General features: G+C 36.9%; 2 protein-coding genes across 2 annotated transcripts; one reads left to right on the forward strand and one right to left on the reverse strand.

The window, feature by feature from the left end:
- The first annotated feature begins 5,260 nt into the window (after nucleotides 1-5,260).
- LOC149833059 (cell division protein FtsY homolog, chloroplastic-like) lies at nucleotides 5,261-10,811 on the forward strand. The gene is made up of 11 exons (XM_090014874.1): nucleotides 5,261-5,668; nucleotides 5,807-5,911; nucleotides 6,079-6,152; nucleotides 6,344-6,402; nucleotides 6,510-6,547; nucleotides 7,114-7,234; nucleotides 7,340-7,408; nucleotides 7,495-7,577; nucleotides 8,112-8,180; nucleotides 10,110-10,172; nucleotides 10,484-10,811. Exons 1-11 carry the CDS (start codon nucleotides 5,342-5,344, stop codon nucleotides 10,595-10,597), a joined length of 1,122 nt encoding a protein of 373 aa, XP_089871000.1. The 5' UTR covers nucleotides 5,261-5,341; the 3' UTR covers nucleotides 10,598-10,811.
- A 145-nt stretch (nucleotides 10,812-10,956) lies between these two features.
- LOC149833060 (Sugar isomerase (SIS) family protein) lies at nucleotides 10,957-12,202 on the reverse strand. Its single transcript, XM_090014875.1, has one exon. The coding sequence runs from the start codon at nucleotides 11,648-11,650 to the stop codon at nucleotides 11,069-11,071; it is 582 nt and encodes a 193-aa protein (XP_089871001.1). The 5' UTR covers nucleotides 11,651-12,202; the 3' UTR covers nucleotides 10,957-11,068.
- Nucleotides 12,203-17,334: the final 5,132 nt, after the last annotated feature.

The raw sequence follows: 17,334 nt of genomic DNA on the forward strand, positions 1-17,334 counted from the left end.
ATTAACAACATTATAAGGTTCAATAATGGCAGGTTGAGGTTGAGTTGGTTCTAAAAAAATTATGGTGATTACAGGTGAAGTGGAGAAAATTCTTGCCATGGAAAAGAATATCAACAAGTAAAGAAGGCAAAGAAATTTGTGGGCCCACAAGATTCATCAAAAGACCAAGTGGGGCCTGCCAAATTTTTTGTTTATTGTGTGTTTTTTTTTATTTATAATCTGAAAAAACCGCACCCGGCATGAAGACCTGATCGCACTGCCTCAGCCTTCTTTACCTACGATCGTCGTGCCGCGGCGATAAACTCTGAGGCAAGAAACCAGGAACTATCGTGTTTGTATTTTGATTTATCAGACAAACGCTACTCACTAAACTTGTTTCGTCATCACCCCCAACTCTGCAGGTTGTGCCTCAAAGTTTCAGCAATGCATGCGGGTACTGGGCGAGGAGGTGCACCTTAAGACACAACTAGGTCCTATCTATCTGGTTCGAACCATGACCTGTTTCTACTGGTTGGACAACGTAAAAGTTTGGCATATTATGATCTATGTAGTCTTGACTTTCTGTGGTTATTGTTTTACATCATCTTGGAATGGACCAGCAGAGAAAAATCTTGTTCGTCTAACATCTCAACTTAGTGAGAAGGAACTTGTCAGGTTTTATTAATCCTCATTAGTTTAAAAAAAAAAACTAATGAAATAATCTCTTCATAACACATTTCATTGGTAGGATCTGTCAGTGCATGTCTCCCTGTGGTGGGACGTTGCAGGTTCAAAACCCCAGTAATACATTTTGAATAATAACTGGTGAGGGTCTGCCTAACCCCAGCTTGTCTTTAAAAAAAAAAAGAGGGATTGGACTGTTAGGCCCAAGATTGGAGCCCACCACAAATCTAGTTTTGTAATTTTTTCTTTGTACCGGCTAGGGTTTTATCTCTTTCATCATATATATATATATATATATATATATATATATATATATATATATATATATATATATATATATATATATATATATATATATAATTGTGTCATTTGAGAGTTTGGTATGAGAGTTTCGGGTGTATTGGAGATTAGGGTTTTTAGAGCTCGGTATCTCGCCGCTCTATTTTCTCATATCTTGTTAGTGTATTTTTACTCTTCTTTTCGCCTCTTGATATAGGCTTGAGTGTTGAACCACGTAAATCTTGTATCTCTTATTTTCTTTCTTCTTTCTATCTTGTGATTTGCTTAGTTTTTTTTATTATAGTTGGCATAACAATGATAATGACCTTTCTACAATTTCAACTAAACAAGATCTTGAACTCATATAGATCGTTTTTACAAAGGTCAACCAAGTGTTTAATTTTTTAGTAAATGGATCAGGTGCAATTACATTGCAAATTTTTTGTGTTGCTGCGTGTCAGTTGTGGAGCCCAACATGATCGCGGCCTTGTTTGCATGCGCTTGTGGGCCCCACATAAAAGGTGTGGGGTTTGGTGTCATTCTACGGAAAACCCCTCCTTTCCGTTTTATGCAAACAGGCCCTTAGTATCCCTTCCTCTTATAAAATCCTTGGATAGATTTTCCATGGAACTTCTACATAAGCATTGGAGACATTACTCTATTTTGGTCCACCATATTAAGTGCTACAAAAATGGTCTATTTCTATTATCATTTTTGCTTCGACAAGCTCGAACAACTTTGAGTTCCTGATTTGTAGAATTTTTTATTTAAATTTTATATATAGAGAGATTAATTTTTAAAAGTTGAGAATTCATGGGACCAGATGGCAATCCAAACAGGCCAAATGAAGGGGTGAGGTTTGGTCCATAGTTATAGTTACGGGAAGCTTCTTATTACATGGAGAAACTTGTTTCCTCAGAAGCAAGAAACTCCTTGCTTTTCCACAAGGAGAGGAAGCTTTGATAAACCCAACAACAACTACGCCTTCATCCCAAAACAATTGGGGTCAGCGATATGAACCAAAAAAGAAATTCATTTTGGGTCTTCCACATGAATCCTTTTCCTCCAATCATTTCTATCCAACGCCATGTCCTCGGTGAGGTTCAAAGCATTCATATCCTTTCCTATCATCTCCATCCAAGTCTTCCTAGGCCTACCCCGACCTCTTTTAACTAATATATTTTCCCATTTCTCCAACCTTCTAACTGGAGCATCATTAGGCCTTCGCCGAATATGTCCAAACCACCGTAAACGATTCTCTCGCATCTTATTTTCAATGGGTGCAACACCTACCTTCTTACGTATCTCTTCGTTCCGAATCTTATCTTTTATTGTATTTCCACACATCCATCTAAGCATCCGCATCTCAGCTACACTCATTTTTTGAATATGATGTCTCTTGGCAGCCCAACATTCCGTATCATATAGTAAAGCGGGTCTAATAGTCGTCCTATAAAACTTTCCCTTCAACCGCAATGGCATTCTACGATCGCACAGCACTCCAATAGCACTTTTCCATTTCATCCACCCAACCTTTATCCTATGATTTACATCTCCATCAATTTCTCCATACTTTTGAATGATGGATCCCAAATATTTGAAATAATCATTCACCGGTATATCTTGCTCACCAAGCTTCACTACACTCCCATCACTACTTCGTTGCTTACTAAACCGACATTCCATATATTCAGTCTTACTCTTACTCAACTTAAAACCTCTAGCTTCCAATGTCTGTCTCCATAATTCTAACTTAGCATTACCCCAGCTCTAGACTCATCAATCAAAACAATATCATCAGCAAACAACATACACCACGGTACATTTTCTTGAATTGATCTCGTAAGCTCATCCATCACTATCGCAAATAGGAAAGGGCTTAAAGCAGATCCTTGATGTAACCCAACCGTTATCGGAAAATTGGTTGACACCCCTCCACAAGTGCGGACATTGGTTACTACTCCTTCATACATATCTTTAATTATACTAATGTACTTGAGAGAAACACCTTTCTTCATCATTGTCCACTAGAGAACGTCCCTAGGTACTCTATCGTATGCCTTCTCTAAATCAATAAAAACCATATGCAAATCTTTGTTCCTCTCTCTATATCTTTCAATAAGTTGTCTAAGAAGATGTATAGCTTCCATAGTTGATCTTCCAGGCATAAAACCAAATTAATTCTCCGATATCATGACAACCTTCCTCAACCTAGACTCAATCACCCTCTCCCAAAGTTTCATAGTATGACTCATGAGTTTTATACCACGATAGTTTGTGCAATCTTGTATATCACCCTTATTCTTATATAAAGGCACCAAAGTACTCTTCCTCCACTCATTAGGCATCTTATTTGTTCGCCAAATCAAGTTAAAAAGATTTGTCAACCATTCTAAACCTTTCTCTCCCAAGCATTTCCAAGCCTCGATAGGTATACCATCTGGGCCAACTGCCCTTCTTGATTTCATTTTCTTCAAAGCCTCTGCAATTTCTTTCTTTTGAATCTTGCGCATGAAGTCACGATTTATCTCATGAAAAGGAATGGAGAAGTCTCCAAGATCTTGAGCATGACTATCATTAAATAGCTTATCAAAATAATCTTTCCATCTCTCCTTAATCTCCTCATCTTTGACTAAAACCCTTATCTTTAGTGAATGTTTAAAAATCACAAAACACACACGGTGTGGATTCACATATTTAGTGACACGATATATCATAACAATCCAACCATATATATCAACAAAAGTTTTAAATAGCAAAATAAAAAAGTAGCCAATATGTCTCCTCAGCCCGAGCTGGCTTTTCTACGTACAAATACATTATTTTTTGAAAAATAGGTGTATTATCCTCTAAAAATGGTGTGTTCTTACAAAAACTCACAAATATGCCAAAAAATTTCAAGTACAAAATCATTGATTTATGACTTATTTAGAACTATTTTACCTTTTGTAACATATTTGTGTCTTGACATTTGCACAAATATGTTGTGAACCTCCTCACATTCGCACAAATATTTATGCAAACCTTTTAACGTTTGCATAGATATATTGTGAACTTCTATATATGATTAAAATCATCAAGTAAATTCACAACATATTTGTGTGGTCCTCTTGATGTTCGAATAAATATGTTGTGAATCTCCAAATGATTAAAATCACTCAAAAGATTCGCAATATATTTGTTCAAACCTTCTCATGTTTACACAAATATGTTGTGAACCTAAATTCGCAATATATTTGTGTGGACTTACTTCCACACGTTCGCTTAAATATGTTGTGAACCTCTAAATATTGTAAAAATGATTGAGGAGATTCACAACATATTTACGTGGACAAGTGGGTCTCCTTGTATTCGCATAAATATGTTGTGAACCTCCAAATATGATTAAAATTATCAAAAATATTCATAATATATTTGTGTAAACCTCCTCATGTTCAACAAATATGTTGTGAACCTTCAAAAGATAAAACCCATTGAGAAGATTTGCACTTGCTAAACCTTTTGTTCCTATTTGTACGGATCTTTCAACATTGGAACAATTATTATGCGAACCTCCGAATATAGTAAAAATCATTGAGAATATTTACATGATAGTTGCATGAACATGCCGACATTTGCACAAATCATTCAAGAATGACAGAGAGCTGGAGGATAATACACAATTAAGGTTCTCTTGAAGGGCAAAACGAGTTTCAAAAAACACAAGTATTTATGCTAGTATGAAATCACGAGACTATAAACTTTCAAAGGTTCATAAGATATTTTATATAAATGTCGGAAGGTCACGTAAATATTATGCAAATCTCTTTAGTTTGATTTTAATCGTATTTGGATATTCGAAACATATTTATGCAAACTTTAGAAGGTTAGCAACATATTTATGTGAATGTCAAGAGGTTTACAACATGATTGTGTGAATATTAGGATGTTCATAATATGTTTGTGTGATGAAGGGTAAAATAGTCTTAAACAAGTCTAAAATCATGCAAAACAATTTAGCATATTTGTGGGTTTTGCTAGAACACACTATTTTTAGAGGACTATACGATCATTTTAGTTGTTTTTTTATGTTAAATATTAAAAAACATGTCCTCGTATCCTCCTATTTTTTTATTAAAAAACACATTTTTAGATGGTTTTGGAATTATGGATCCAGAACAACCCCAAGAACCCTTATATCCGACCCGGTCCATATCCAAACCAGCTATTTTTTTTTAACTGTTTGGATCAGATCACTTATCCAGAAAAGAACGGGAGAGGTGATTTCCCAGCTTATCCCGTGTATCTGGATAAGTGGGTGCACCCAAACACCCGCTAAGAATGAGACGTCGGAAAATCAAAGGCAGCCTAGAGCGCGTGGTTGCAGAGAGAGAGAAAAGAGGAAGAGGGGACGGCGACGATGGCGTGCATTCCACCCGCGGTGTCCTCACTGAGCTCCCCTCAAACCCTAGACCGGAAGCCACTCCGGTATCCGGCTGCCCGTCCCCTTCTCCGGCGGATCGCTAGCCCTCCGCCCCGGCGACTTGAAAGCTTCCGGTGCTCCGCCGCCACGGGGGCGGGGTTCTTCACGAGGCTCAGCCGCCTGATCAAGGAGAAGGCGAAGAGCGACGTTGAGAAGATCTTCTCCGGCTTCTCCAAGACCAGAGACAACCTTGCGGTCATCGACGAGCTCCTCCTGTACTGGAACCTCGCCGACACCGATCGCGTGCTCGACGAGCTTGAGGAGGTACTCCCTCTTCCTGGATTAGGGGCTAGGGTTTGGACCCGGCATTTCCTTCTCGGATTCTTCTCTCCTTTTTCCTTCCTTCCTCTCTTCTTTTGAGTTCTATCAATTCGCCTGATGTCTAGAACTGCGGCGTTTTAGGCGTTGCTGGTTTCGGATTTCGGACCGAAAATCTCGATCAAAATCGTTGAGGATCTGCGGAAGGACATATTAGCGGGGAAGCTTAAATCGGGAAGTGAGATTAAGGTATAGCGATTACGTTCTAAAATCTCTGAGTTAGTAGAGAAGTAATTGAGGTTGAATTTGTTACTACTTTTTAGATTAAGCTATAACAAATAAGGTTTCAAATTTTCATGTGAGTTGAGAAGTAATCGAGGTTAGATTTGTAATCGTTGTTATTTTTTGGTTGTTAGATTGCTCTGAAGAAGAGCGTGCTTGATTTGTTGACAAGCAAGGGGAAAAAGACGGATCTCCAATTAGGATTCAGGTTTGTATACTTATTGATTACTTGGATTTTTATATTTTTCAATTCTGGTTTAAGTTATAAGGAGGATTGAGTTTTGTTGTTTGTTGAATTTCCAGGAGGCAGTTTGTATTTATCAATTTGATTGAATTTTGACTGTTTTACATTTCTGGTTTAAGTTGTAAGGATTGAGTTTTGTTGTGTTGAATTCTCAGGCGGCCAGGCGTGATCATGATTGTTGGTGTCAATGGAGGAGGGAAGACAACGTCTCTGGGTACGATTGCCAAGGATGTTTCCTTTTTTTAACTTTGAACTGTGAACACTTTGTATTGATTTCATGAATTTATACTTCATGACTTATTTGGACGTTTGATCTTTCAGGAAAGCTTGCTCACAGACTAAAGAAGGAAGGTGTAAAGGTGAAAGGGTATCAAATTCATTTTTCTTCCCTCGAACTTTTGCATGTGCACGCATTTGAAGTTAGGATCATTGTCAAAAAAAATTAGCATCATTGTGAAAAATGGACTTTACAATAGAAAACATGTAACAATCATACAATTCTCGTCATGGGGGATTAGGTGTTAGGAACACCTGGGTACGGGTACGGGTATTCCAAAAAATGTGGGTACGGGTACATGGCTATATATATATTCAAAATAATCTGAATATAATGTGAATATATGTTATATCTAAAATATATATTATATACTGAAAATATAATTATAAATTAAATACAAACTCGTATGTACGGAAGGTGACACGGTGATACGCATGTAACACGGGTACGGAGGGAAAAATGGAGTGTCCGGGTACCATAGGTTTGGAACTTTGGAGACTCTAGCTAGTGTGATTTTGTTGTGACATATGTCTATATGACTGCCAAAACAACCCTTAGAATGAAATGATATGTGCTAAAAGTTAAAATGAGTTTCTAATTAGTTTGGTAATAAATGTATTTTTACTGATGCTGATTCGTTTATTTTAGGTACTAATGGCAGCGGGTGATACATTTAGAGCCGCTGCAAGTGAGCAACTGGAAGTTTGGGCTGAGAGGACTGGATCAGAGATAGTCATGGGTGAAGGAGAAAAGATTAAAGCATCCTCAGGTATGCACATGAAATTTGTGAAATGTCATCAGTGGTTTTTGTTTACTGAATTGAATTTATAGATTTTCTCTATGCAACATACATTACTAATGGACTGCTGTACAGTTCTCTCTCAGGCTGTCAAAAAAGGGAAAGCGCAAGGTTTTGATGTCGTGCTATGTGACACATCAGGACGTATGTACTGCTAATTTAGTTCTCGTCAACTGTCTTTGTATCTTTCTTGGTCATTTTCAGTCATATTGTTGTAATTTAATTTTCAGGTCTCCACACTAACTATAGCTTAATGGAAGAGTTGAGTGCTTGCAAGAAAGCCATCTCCAAAGTCCTCTCTGGTGCGCCGAATGTATGTTGTTAGGCCAGAATATCTTTATAAATTTTCAACTCTGCTTTCAATACATTAGGTAAAGCATAGTGTGACATGGAGACAACTGTCTACAAAAGTTACATGTAAAACTTCAGATGTTACACATTCAGTATCTTCTGCGGGTAGCTTCTAATTATTTCAGTTGCTACTGTAGAACAGAAAAACGTGATCTGGCAACAAACCTGCAGCGGCTGGAGAGAGACCTAGTATGGAAGTGATCATAGGGTCTACCAGCCACTGCAAGGTCAGAACCTTTAGTTGGGAGCTTGATGCTGGTACCTTAACCACTTTCCCCAACCTATTGATTGGTGGGTTGGTTCATGGGTTTCCTCAAGTGGCCAAAAAACCACCTTAATGTCACTCATCTAAAATTTTAGCATATTATCTATGTACTTCCCTTGTGACTGTGGCCTTTGAAGTCTTGGCTCTCAGTATTTGATATAGGATTATGTAACAACTAAGACAAAAATTGACAACTTTTTGCATTAAGAAGCCTATTCAAAATCATTGCAGGAGATTTTGCTCGTATTAGATGGGACAACTGGCCTGAATATGCTGCCACAAGCGAGGGAGTTCAATGAGGTAATAGCATTGCCTAGTCTTCAAATTACCAAGTGTAACTGTAATGCATATCTTTATTTGATATTGCTTTTGATTAAAAATCTTTGAAAAACATGATATTATTGAGAAAAAAGCAACATTTATTTTCTTTTCATGGATAGAACACAAACTCTTCATAAACAGAATATTTTCCCCATATTTAGCATCTAGTTCTCTTTCTTTCTTCCCTTGTGTATTATTTAGATATATCAGGTGAAAAAGGTTTTTCATGAGCTTTCCTCAAGAAGGTCAGTAATGTGGTAAAATTAGCATCTCAAGTTAACATTTCAAGGTTGTACCAAGCCTTTTTCATTTGTGGAACGTGCAACATTAGATGAACTGTTATGCCTTCATATGCATAAATTTATATAAATAGTTTTAGGAACACGATAGCTGAAACTCGCTGAAGCAATCAGACTCTAGACAAATAAAAGAAAATGATTGCCAATGAAATGCATATATTTAATACTTATTTAGAACACATGCCACTTAGATATTCAAAGCGAGAGTGAGGGAAGGCATACTATTCTAGGAAAAGTCAATAAGTAATATATTTCCTTTGTAAATCAAAGGACTTAATGCAAAATGGCTTAAGGAACAGTGGTAGGATCCATGGATAAATAAATAATGGCTGTGATTGCTGAGTTGTAATCTGATAATTTGCTTGAGCAAGAAAGGGAGCAAGACATGTTAACTGACATCATTTAGTGATTTCTTCTTCTCATGTTCACCGTGAGGTCAGTAAGGTAAGGTGGAAGTAATCCTACATAGTAGCTCTAATTAATTCCTTGTAATTGAACTAATCCTAGAGTAGGACGCCTTGAAACATCTGTAGGAAAATGCTGATTTTGTTTAAAAAAAAAGAAAATTTAGCCTGCAAAGGTAAACAGATTTAGCTGACAATTCATGTCAACTGTAGCTAATTATCTAATTGCTGCATTTTCTCCAAGAACGCAGCAAACCAAAAAGCAGCTGGCTGCTTGCATGATGAATCGGCATATCAAGTTCAAGCTATCAAGTTCCAAATGTTCACTCAATGGTTTTGAAGATTTATAAGATTAATAGAAAAAACCAAATCAAAACTTTTAGTTTATTTTATCAAAGTCATGAAGCAGTGTTTCTTCTCATTGGATTCTGTATATCCTTCGTTGAAATTTATATATGGATGAGAACTGGACATGCACTGCATGACCAGATTAGTGGAATTTTTTGCCATATCCATGTATGACAGTCGACCTAGATACGGTAGGCACTGGGCAAGATTGGACTGTTGTAAACAGGGTTAATATGATCTCCTTAGGTACCTTGGAGTCCGTTAAACAAGGATTTGCAGTACTTCCAGAATTCCTCTTATTTGGATTTGTTGAAGCTTTTTTCAGGTTCATCATTCTGTTAAGGTGTGGATGATAGTATGATTTGATGAAACTTCAGCCTAAAATATGCATCAATGAACTTTTTCTACATTGGTAAAATCAGATTTTGTCCATGTTCTGCCTGGTTATGCCGAGCAGTTCTACTGGCCAATGTTTCTGTTGTTTGAACAAAGCATGCATTATCTGGGACTTTTATCCTTAGAAAGCGAATTATGATGTTGAAATAAAAAGGAAGCTACCTGTTTTTTGCCATGAATAAAAACTATATGCAAATTTGTTCATTTTTTCTTGTACAATTTATAAATGTTTCCCGTTTCTAAGTTGGAAAGACCAGATGATAGTTATTGGTCTACCCTATGGTGAAGTACAGATGAAAGGTGACGTCCATTCTTCTCTGCAGTCAAAAAAAATTACCACTGGTTGAGGATATAAATGAGCATTTGATTTATCGTTATTTACATGTGCAATCTTGTTCATTTTGCTGCTTTATAATTGCATGTGCTTGTTGTGGAAATTTAATCTGTACACTCCATTTCAGGTGGTGGGTATCACAGGTCTGATTCTGACTAAGCTTGATGGTTCTGCTCGAGGTGGTTGTGTGGTATACTTTCATCTTGTTAACTGTTTTTTTTTTCATGAGGAACGGGGAAACCACCCCCTCGATCAGACCTAGCCGCACTAGCTAAGCCTATGTTCGCTTTCCGGTTGGTGTGAACCCATGGCGCCTCTTACCCCCCAGGAGTCACCTTGCTTCTGCACGAGCAAGGAGCATAATACCCTTGCCCATTCGTATATTCAAGAGAAAGGAATCCTGATCACTCGTCTAGCAGCCAAGGCCCCCTCTCACTAGGCGCTTCTTGTTAACTGTTCATTCCTACAATATAACAAGCAGGTTTAACTGGTATTTTTCAGGTCAGTGTGGTCGAGGAACTCGGGATACCTGTAAAGTTTGTTGGCGTTGGAGAGGGACTGGATGACCTCCAGACATTTGATGCAGAGGAATTTGTTAATGCCATTTTCTCATAACGATCAAGAGATATCATCCTTTGCATCCATATATAGCAAACCCTCGGTCGATTCGTGTACAGTTAGTTTCTTGATATATCTCGTAATTATTGTCAATCTATTTTTGCCTCCCCACCTTTAACAGTTGGGCTGTATTCCTACCCGATATCAGTTTTGTATTGTAATGGTTTTCAACATCTGATCACACTAGCTAACTAATATTTGACAACAGAAATGATGACCAACGCTAACGATGGAAATGCCCCCGCAATAAGAGAGAGAGAGAGAGAGAGAGAGAGAGAGACTCTGCTCAAGTGACCTGAGCAACCAGGAGATGCAAAGTTTCCTCAGTTACCCGGTTTCGCCTGAGCTTAGCGAGATCAAACCAAGTTCCATCCAGAATTAACTCTAACTAGAATTACAAGGGCAACTCTACTAGTGTGGAAACTTAACTACATATAAGAACAAGAGGACCGAAAAGGAACAGCTCTATTATTCTAGATTGGTATGGCGAGACCTAATGACATCAGAGGTCTGCCCAAGCGCAGAGGCCAACCGGAAGACCACCATCTCGAACAGCACGAACATTGCCCCCTCGTACAGACTACCCATTGGCAGCAGCCCACCACCACCATCCTTCTGGTCATCGGCCATGGTCTGAGCAGGCAAGAACGCCACCCTGTCGGCGAGCCGAGCCGCCGAGCCCCCGGGCTGGGCGGTCACCACGACTACGGTTGCACCGGCGCGCTTGGCGGTATTGCAGATGGCGTCGACGGTGGGGAAGCCGCCCGGCCCTGCGCTGGCGATGAGGAGGTCCGTGGGGGAGATGGGCGGCGCGGACATGTCGCCCACGCAGTGCACCCGCAGGCCCAGGTGGGCGAGACGCATGCAGAGCGCCCTCATCATGAGGCCCTCCCGACCCACGCCGTGCACGACGATGTGACCGTCCCTGGCCGCCGCCCGTGCTACCTCCTCCACCAGCACATCCAGTGCCGGCTGGCCCGATCGAACGAAGACGGAGTTGATCTGGTCGCAGATTCGCTCTGCTAGCGCCACTGCGCCGGTTTCAGCCATTAGTTTTAGCTCCACACGTCCTTCCAGTGGAGTGGGGTTTGTGTTTGCCCTCGCTCTGCTCCTTATCCTCTCCTGAAGTTAGCGGTGTCTGATGTGATTCTTCAATCTTTTGGCTGGTTTCGGGTCTCAAGCCCTTCCGCAACAAGTACAAGTCTACAGACCAGAGTGGGGTAGCCTGGACGGGTTGGAGATGGTCCAGGTTGGGGATTTTCCGTACATCCATTAAGATGAAGCCGATTACGTACCCCAGTTAATATATCGGGAACTTATCGTTTGCCACCCCATATCGCATATAGGCTATATATATAGCTTATGTATTGTTAATTTATCACAACTTAGTTACTATTAAAATATACGCAAAAGTCAGTAAATTTGAGGCACTAAATTAGGTTCATTAGCTGCAACCATCAGTTAATTTGTAAGAAAATGTAAACAAAGAATGTGTATATACAAACCCACGTGAACTTAGATAAAGGCAAAAAATTCCAAAGTATTCTTCTTAGAAGACAATTTTCATTGCAGCAAATGTTTAAGTAAAACACAAATGAAAAATATAAACTATCAAAATATTTGAACACACAAAAGAAAACTTAGGGCATGTTCCGCGGCTCCTTTCAAAAAATATGATTCAAAAGCACTTTCTAATTTGCCTGAGATTCAAAATCACATGGGGTTCGGTTACTCCTTTCAAAAAACATGATTCAGAAGCACTTTCTAATTTGCTTGAGATTCAGAACCACATGAGATTCAGTCAATCCTTCGCTTCTTCTAATAGTGTTAAAGAATATGCTTTGAACTAGTAGAACTGATGTATAAAGAGTGTTGGATCTTCATCCTATAAATCCTACAATCACAATAAAATTTGCATGGAATAAGTCAAATATTATAATTCATAAAAAAATATTTCAAATTTTGATATTAAATCATAATTCAAATTTAAAACCAAGTACAATTAAAATTAAAATTTACATCCAAATCTAAACTCACCATTTAAATTTTGTTTAAAGATTAAAATTTAAAATATAATTAATATTTAAAAATTAAAATTAAAATACAAACTAATCTAGATATCCTTTTTGTACAATTAATTTCAATTTCAACTCCAAACTCATAATTCAATTTCAACTCAAACTTCAAATTATAATTCTACAAACTAGTTATCTTGCACATTCAATTCATAGTGTCAAATTTATTTGAAATTCAAACCCACACTCAAATTAATCAATAAATTACAAGAATTAAACTAGTTATCTTAATAAATATATGTTTATGTTAAAATTAGTTATCCTAAAAACATGTTTCACACGTATATGATAAATTAATCAATAAATTGTTTATTCAAAATAATGATCTTACATACATGCTTTACACATACACATATATACATATATATATATTAAATTGCAAGAATCAATATAAATACATATATATGATAATTTAATGGATGATTGAATGAAGCATTGAAATTAATCGCAAACATCTTACACGTATATTGCACACAATAACTTCTGAATAAAGTACATGTCCACATGCATTGGACCTTCTTTGTCGTTACTACCTTCTCCCCAAAGCATGCACTTGCTCCTTCAAGGATTGATCTTCCACCTCCTTAGACTCCTCAGCATCTTCCTGCATGTTCTTCACAATCGAGGTTTTCTCCTTTTATTGAGGTACCTCTTCTGCAGAAGGACACTCACTCTCCTTCTCCTTCAATTGAGGACCAGCAATATCATTCACTGTCTCATATTTTTTTCACCTTGGCTATGGTATCCTTTTCATATTGAGGTATCTCTTGTGCCCTTTTCGCCCTTGCAGTGTCCACACTATCCCTTTGCATCTCACCACTGTCATTAGAGGTGGTCACGTTTCCTACTTCTTTTAGTTGGGCATTGAGGTTAGCAATATTCTCAGACTCAAATAATCTCCAACTTCTTCATCACTGGCTTCACACATGAATCTTCCTCTTTAGAAGCTTTTAGGATGGGTGATATGGTTTGAGTTGTAGATTTATCAATATTTTTTTTTGCAATACTTTTGACCACTAAAGGTGTTGGCTGCTTATTTGAGCAAGACTATTTGGGTCTCCTCTTATTCATGTTGCATTTACCTTGGTATATGTTGATTACTCGTATCTTTTGCCACATAGCAGGCTCATTCTCTATTCATGTGTCAAGTCTCACTGTACTTTATAGTAAAACAAATCAGTAAGTAGGTAAGGTATTTGTTGCTCTCTTTATTTTGTTCCATCAGTAGTAGTTGGTACAGGTGTTGTTGTCTTCATGATAGTCATAATCAATAATTCAAGAATTTTCTATAATAATAAATTGGACAAACTGGTTATTGACACTTATTGCCCAGGTATTACATTAAATATTATAGCTCCAAAGAGAAATCAATCTATATATATAGGAAAGGACATGATGATCATGAACATAACTCACAAAATAAATCAAGTGCATACCTGCATCTACCAAACATCATATCATACAAATGAACATAAATGACAAGAACTTTGTGCAATATGATTAAATTATAATACAAATTAAGAGGCATAAGAAGAGGAAGAAACTCTTACAAACACAATATGCAAAGAGCACTTGCTTTTGTTTTGACATCAAAAGTATCTTGAAGGGTTATGATGAAAATGAAGCGGATATATGCAAAATTCTCGAACTTTGTCTTTATTGAAAGATTTAACCATAATCCACATTTTTCATTGGCCTAGTATTTCATTAATGACCAAAAGATAGTGACCAGAGATTATTATAAAAAACAAAAAACAAAGCTAGTTAACCTCAAAATCCTAGGCTTGTAGGATCATCGTCATGTTTCTTAAGCCATGATTGAAAAGTGACATAAATAAATTTACAAGTTCTTTTTGGTAACTTTTGATATAAAAAAAAAGGCTTGTTGAGTTTGATTGTATCCTAGAGCTAGAATTTACCAAGTAAAGAAAACTAGCATTCTTATAACATTTCTACTCATCACAAAAATCCATGTTCTCAAATTGTCAAGACTTAAGATCATTTGTCTAATTCTCTTCCTTTTTGAAACTTATTATTTCACAATGAAATCATCATTTTTTTTCTTTTTTGTGGATTTATGCTAGATATACCTAGATTAGTTTCCAAAAGTAGTCAAAGTGATGCGGTATTTCTAATAAAAACTTTAGTTTTCTCTCACATTTTTAACATAGACCAAAATAATGCAATGTTAGAGTAAATTGAACCATAAGTTGTTTTATCATGAAACCCAAATCAAGATCCACAAAATATATTATATTTATGATCAAGACTGGAATCAAGTAGCATCAGGAAATAAAATGCAATTCATAGGATAAACGAGCATGCCTAAAAGTCAAAAAATATGCAGAAAAAGATAATGCCAAAAATATGTGCTTACCAAAAAAGAGAATGCCAAAATAGCATGAACAGGTAGAATATGAAGCAATTTTTAGAGTTTTATATTTATTTATTTATTTTACAAAAAATAGAATGTCAAAATAACTAATTCATGCTAGAAATTTCAAAAAATAATGGATTCAATCGTTAAAGATGTGTTTACCAAAATATCTTATTGTCGATGATGTCTCATACGCTAAAAAATGTGTCGAAAAAGTGCTACCGAAAATAGTCACTACAAAAAATTTATTGGGGTAAACATGGTGGGGCAAAAGGGGTTTGGAAGTACAACATAACCCTAAAATGCAAGGGGGGTTCTAAAATGTGAATCATCGCATTTTAAATATTGAAGCATCACATTTAAGGATAGTACATACATTCACAAAAAAAATGGAAGATTCACATTTAAGTCTAAAAATTTTGTGAATCTCATGTCCTATGTGTAAATATATGAAAAGTTTGAAAATAAGGCACAAGATCTGCATATACAAATATTTGTAAATGTAAACAAACATTTGCGAACCTCAAAGAGTATTTACTTAAAGGAGGTTCGCAGGTTGTATTCACGAAGGTCATATTATATTTGTAGAGGTATCATCAGAGTGCGAATGTAAGCCGATATTTGCGGACCTCCTCAAGAAGTATTTACTTAAAAGAGATTCACATGTTATATTTGTGAAGGTCGTAAAGTATTTATGAAGGTCGTACTATATTTGTGAAGGTCTCATTAGAGTGCAAAAGTCAGGAACATTCGTAACTGTTATTTGCGAATGTTGACAAACATTTATGGATCTCCTCGAAAAGTATTTACTTAAAGGAGGTTAGCAAGTTATATTCATGAAGTTTGAACTATATTTGTGAAGGTTGGACTGTATTTGTGAATGTTCACATAATCTCATTTTTATTGAAGGATTACAAACTTTCTACAGTACACCTATCCATCGTGTGAACATCAACAAGTTCACAAGTTCGAAGAAAAAAATCTCTTAAAAAAGTCAAGAATCGACAAGTTTGGATGTAGGGGATTTTGTCAAATTGCTAGGTATTTCGAAAAGCATGCCTTTTTGCAAAGACAATACGGTCATTTTTCATACAAAAATACTTATGATATTATTGATAGTAGCACCCTTTTTAATTTTATATATTTTTTCTTAGTGTTTCCTAATTTACATATTCTTAAATTTTTTTTAAAGGGTAATTTACAAAAATCTGATACAGTTCGGATTATTACATTTAACCACCTCTTTTTATGTTAATACATATCAAATACCCGCCTAAGGATGTAAATAGCGCGCCTTTCTTTTTGGAAAAACGATTCATCTTATGGTATTTTTTAAACAAGTCACCAGTTATGGCACTTCAGTCATTTTGTCGGATAAACAAAGGATAGCTGAATGATTTTTACGACCAAATTGTGTCTTTAGAACATAAATTATAAAAGCAGGCGGCTAAATGTAGTTATCAAAATGTTAAGCATATTTTAATAGATAGGTGATAAGTTAGGCAACTTATTTAAATTTGATATACATCAGCATTTTTATTGAGTTTTTTTTTTTAACAATTTTTCATTTATCATGAGATTTTTAACCTTGCAAAGAAAATCCTTGTATCCACATCCGTGACATTGCTAGTGAACGTTTTCTTATTAGAAATTACGCACATAAAGAGGTGAACACAAGGGAACCAACAACCAAGAAACCAATGACTTAGCAGCCGAGTAATACTGGAGTAGGCCTCAGGCAACTTGGTGTAGCATGTTTTAAATCAACCAAGTCTGAGAAAACCTGACCACATATGCTTGTTCTACTCGGTCAAGCCATGCCATGATTATTGCTGGTATAAAAGCTCAGATGCTAGCCAGCAACACCAGCTCAAAAAGTACCTGTGCTCCAGCTCGAGGAAGTAGGTCTGCCAGACAAGCTCAGGCCTAGTCCACAAGCTTGGTCAGCTAAAGCAGGCTCAGGAAATTGGGAGGACGTGACACAAATTCTCTTACAATAAGTCTAGGCTGACAGACCAGATCAGAACTGGGTCAAGGATCCAGCGCCTATATGGACCGAGAGAGGCCCAAAAAACACTCACTTCCACCCATCCCAATGGACCCGAATCCTTCCGGTCAAACCTGGTTTCAGGCTCCAACCTTCAAAATTTGTAGAAATACTTGCACGAAGAAATTTGTGGAACGCAAGTCCAAAACAAAACATTTGCTCTTCCATAAATATCACACATTTATGTGGAGTTCAAGTCAGCTTGTAATCTTCATCTACCTCCTCCACAATCACA

Source organism: Nuphar pumila, chromosome 7 (assembly GCF_984573655.1).
Source record: "Nuphar pumila chromosome 7, dmNupPumi1.hap1.1, whole genome shotgun sequence".
In the NCBI taxonomy this organism is placed as follows: domain Eukaryota; kingdom Viridiplantae; phylum Streptophyta; class Magnoliopsida; order Nymphaeales; family Nymphaeaceae; genus Nuphar; species Nuphar pumila.

Bases quoted from the DNA above. Each gene is read 5' to 3' on its own strand.
- LOC149833059 (XM_090014874.1), top strand. From the start codon at position 5,342: ATGGCGTGCATTCCACCCGCGGTGTCCTCACTGAGCTCCCCTCAAACC. The intron at 6,548-7,113 runs GTGAAAGGGTAT...CGTTTATTTTAG, and splicing joins TAAAGAAGGAAGGTGTAAAG to GTACTAATGGCAGCGGGTGA. The intron at 7,235-7,339 runs GTATGCACATGA...ACTGCTGTACAG, and splicing joins AAAGATTAAAGCATCCTCAG to TTCTCTCTCAGGCTGTCAAA.
- LOC149833060 (XM_090014875.1), bottom strand. From the start codon at position 11,650: ATGGCTGAAACCGGCGCAGTGGCGCTAGCAGAGCGAATCTGCGACCAG.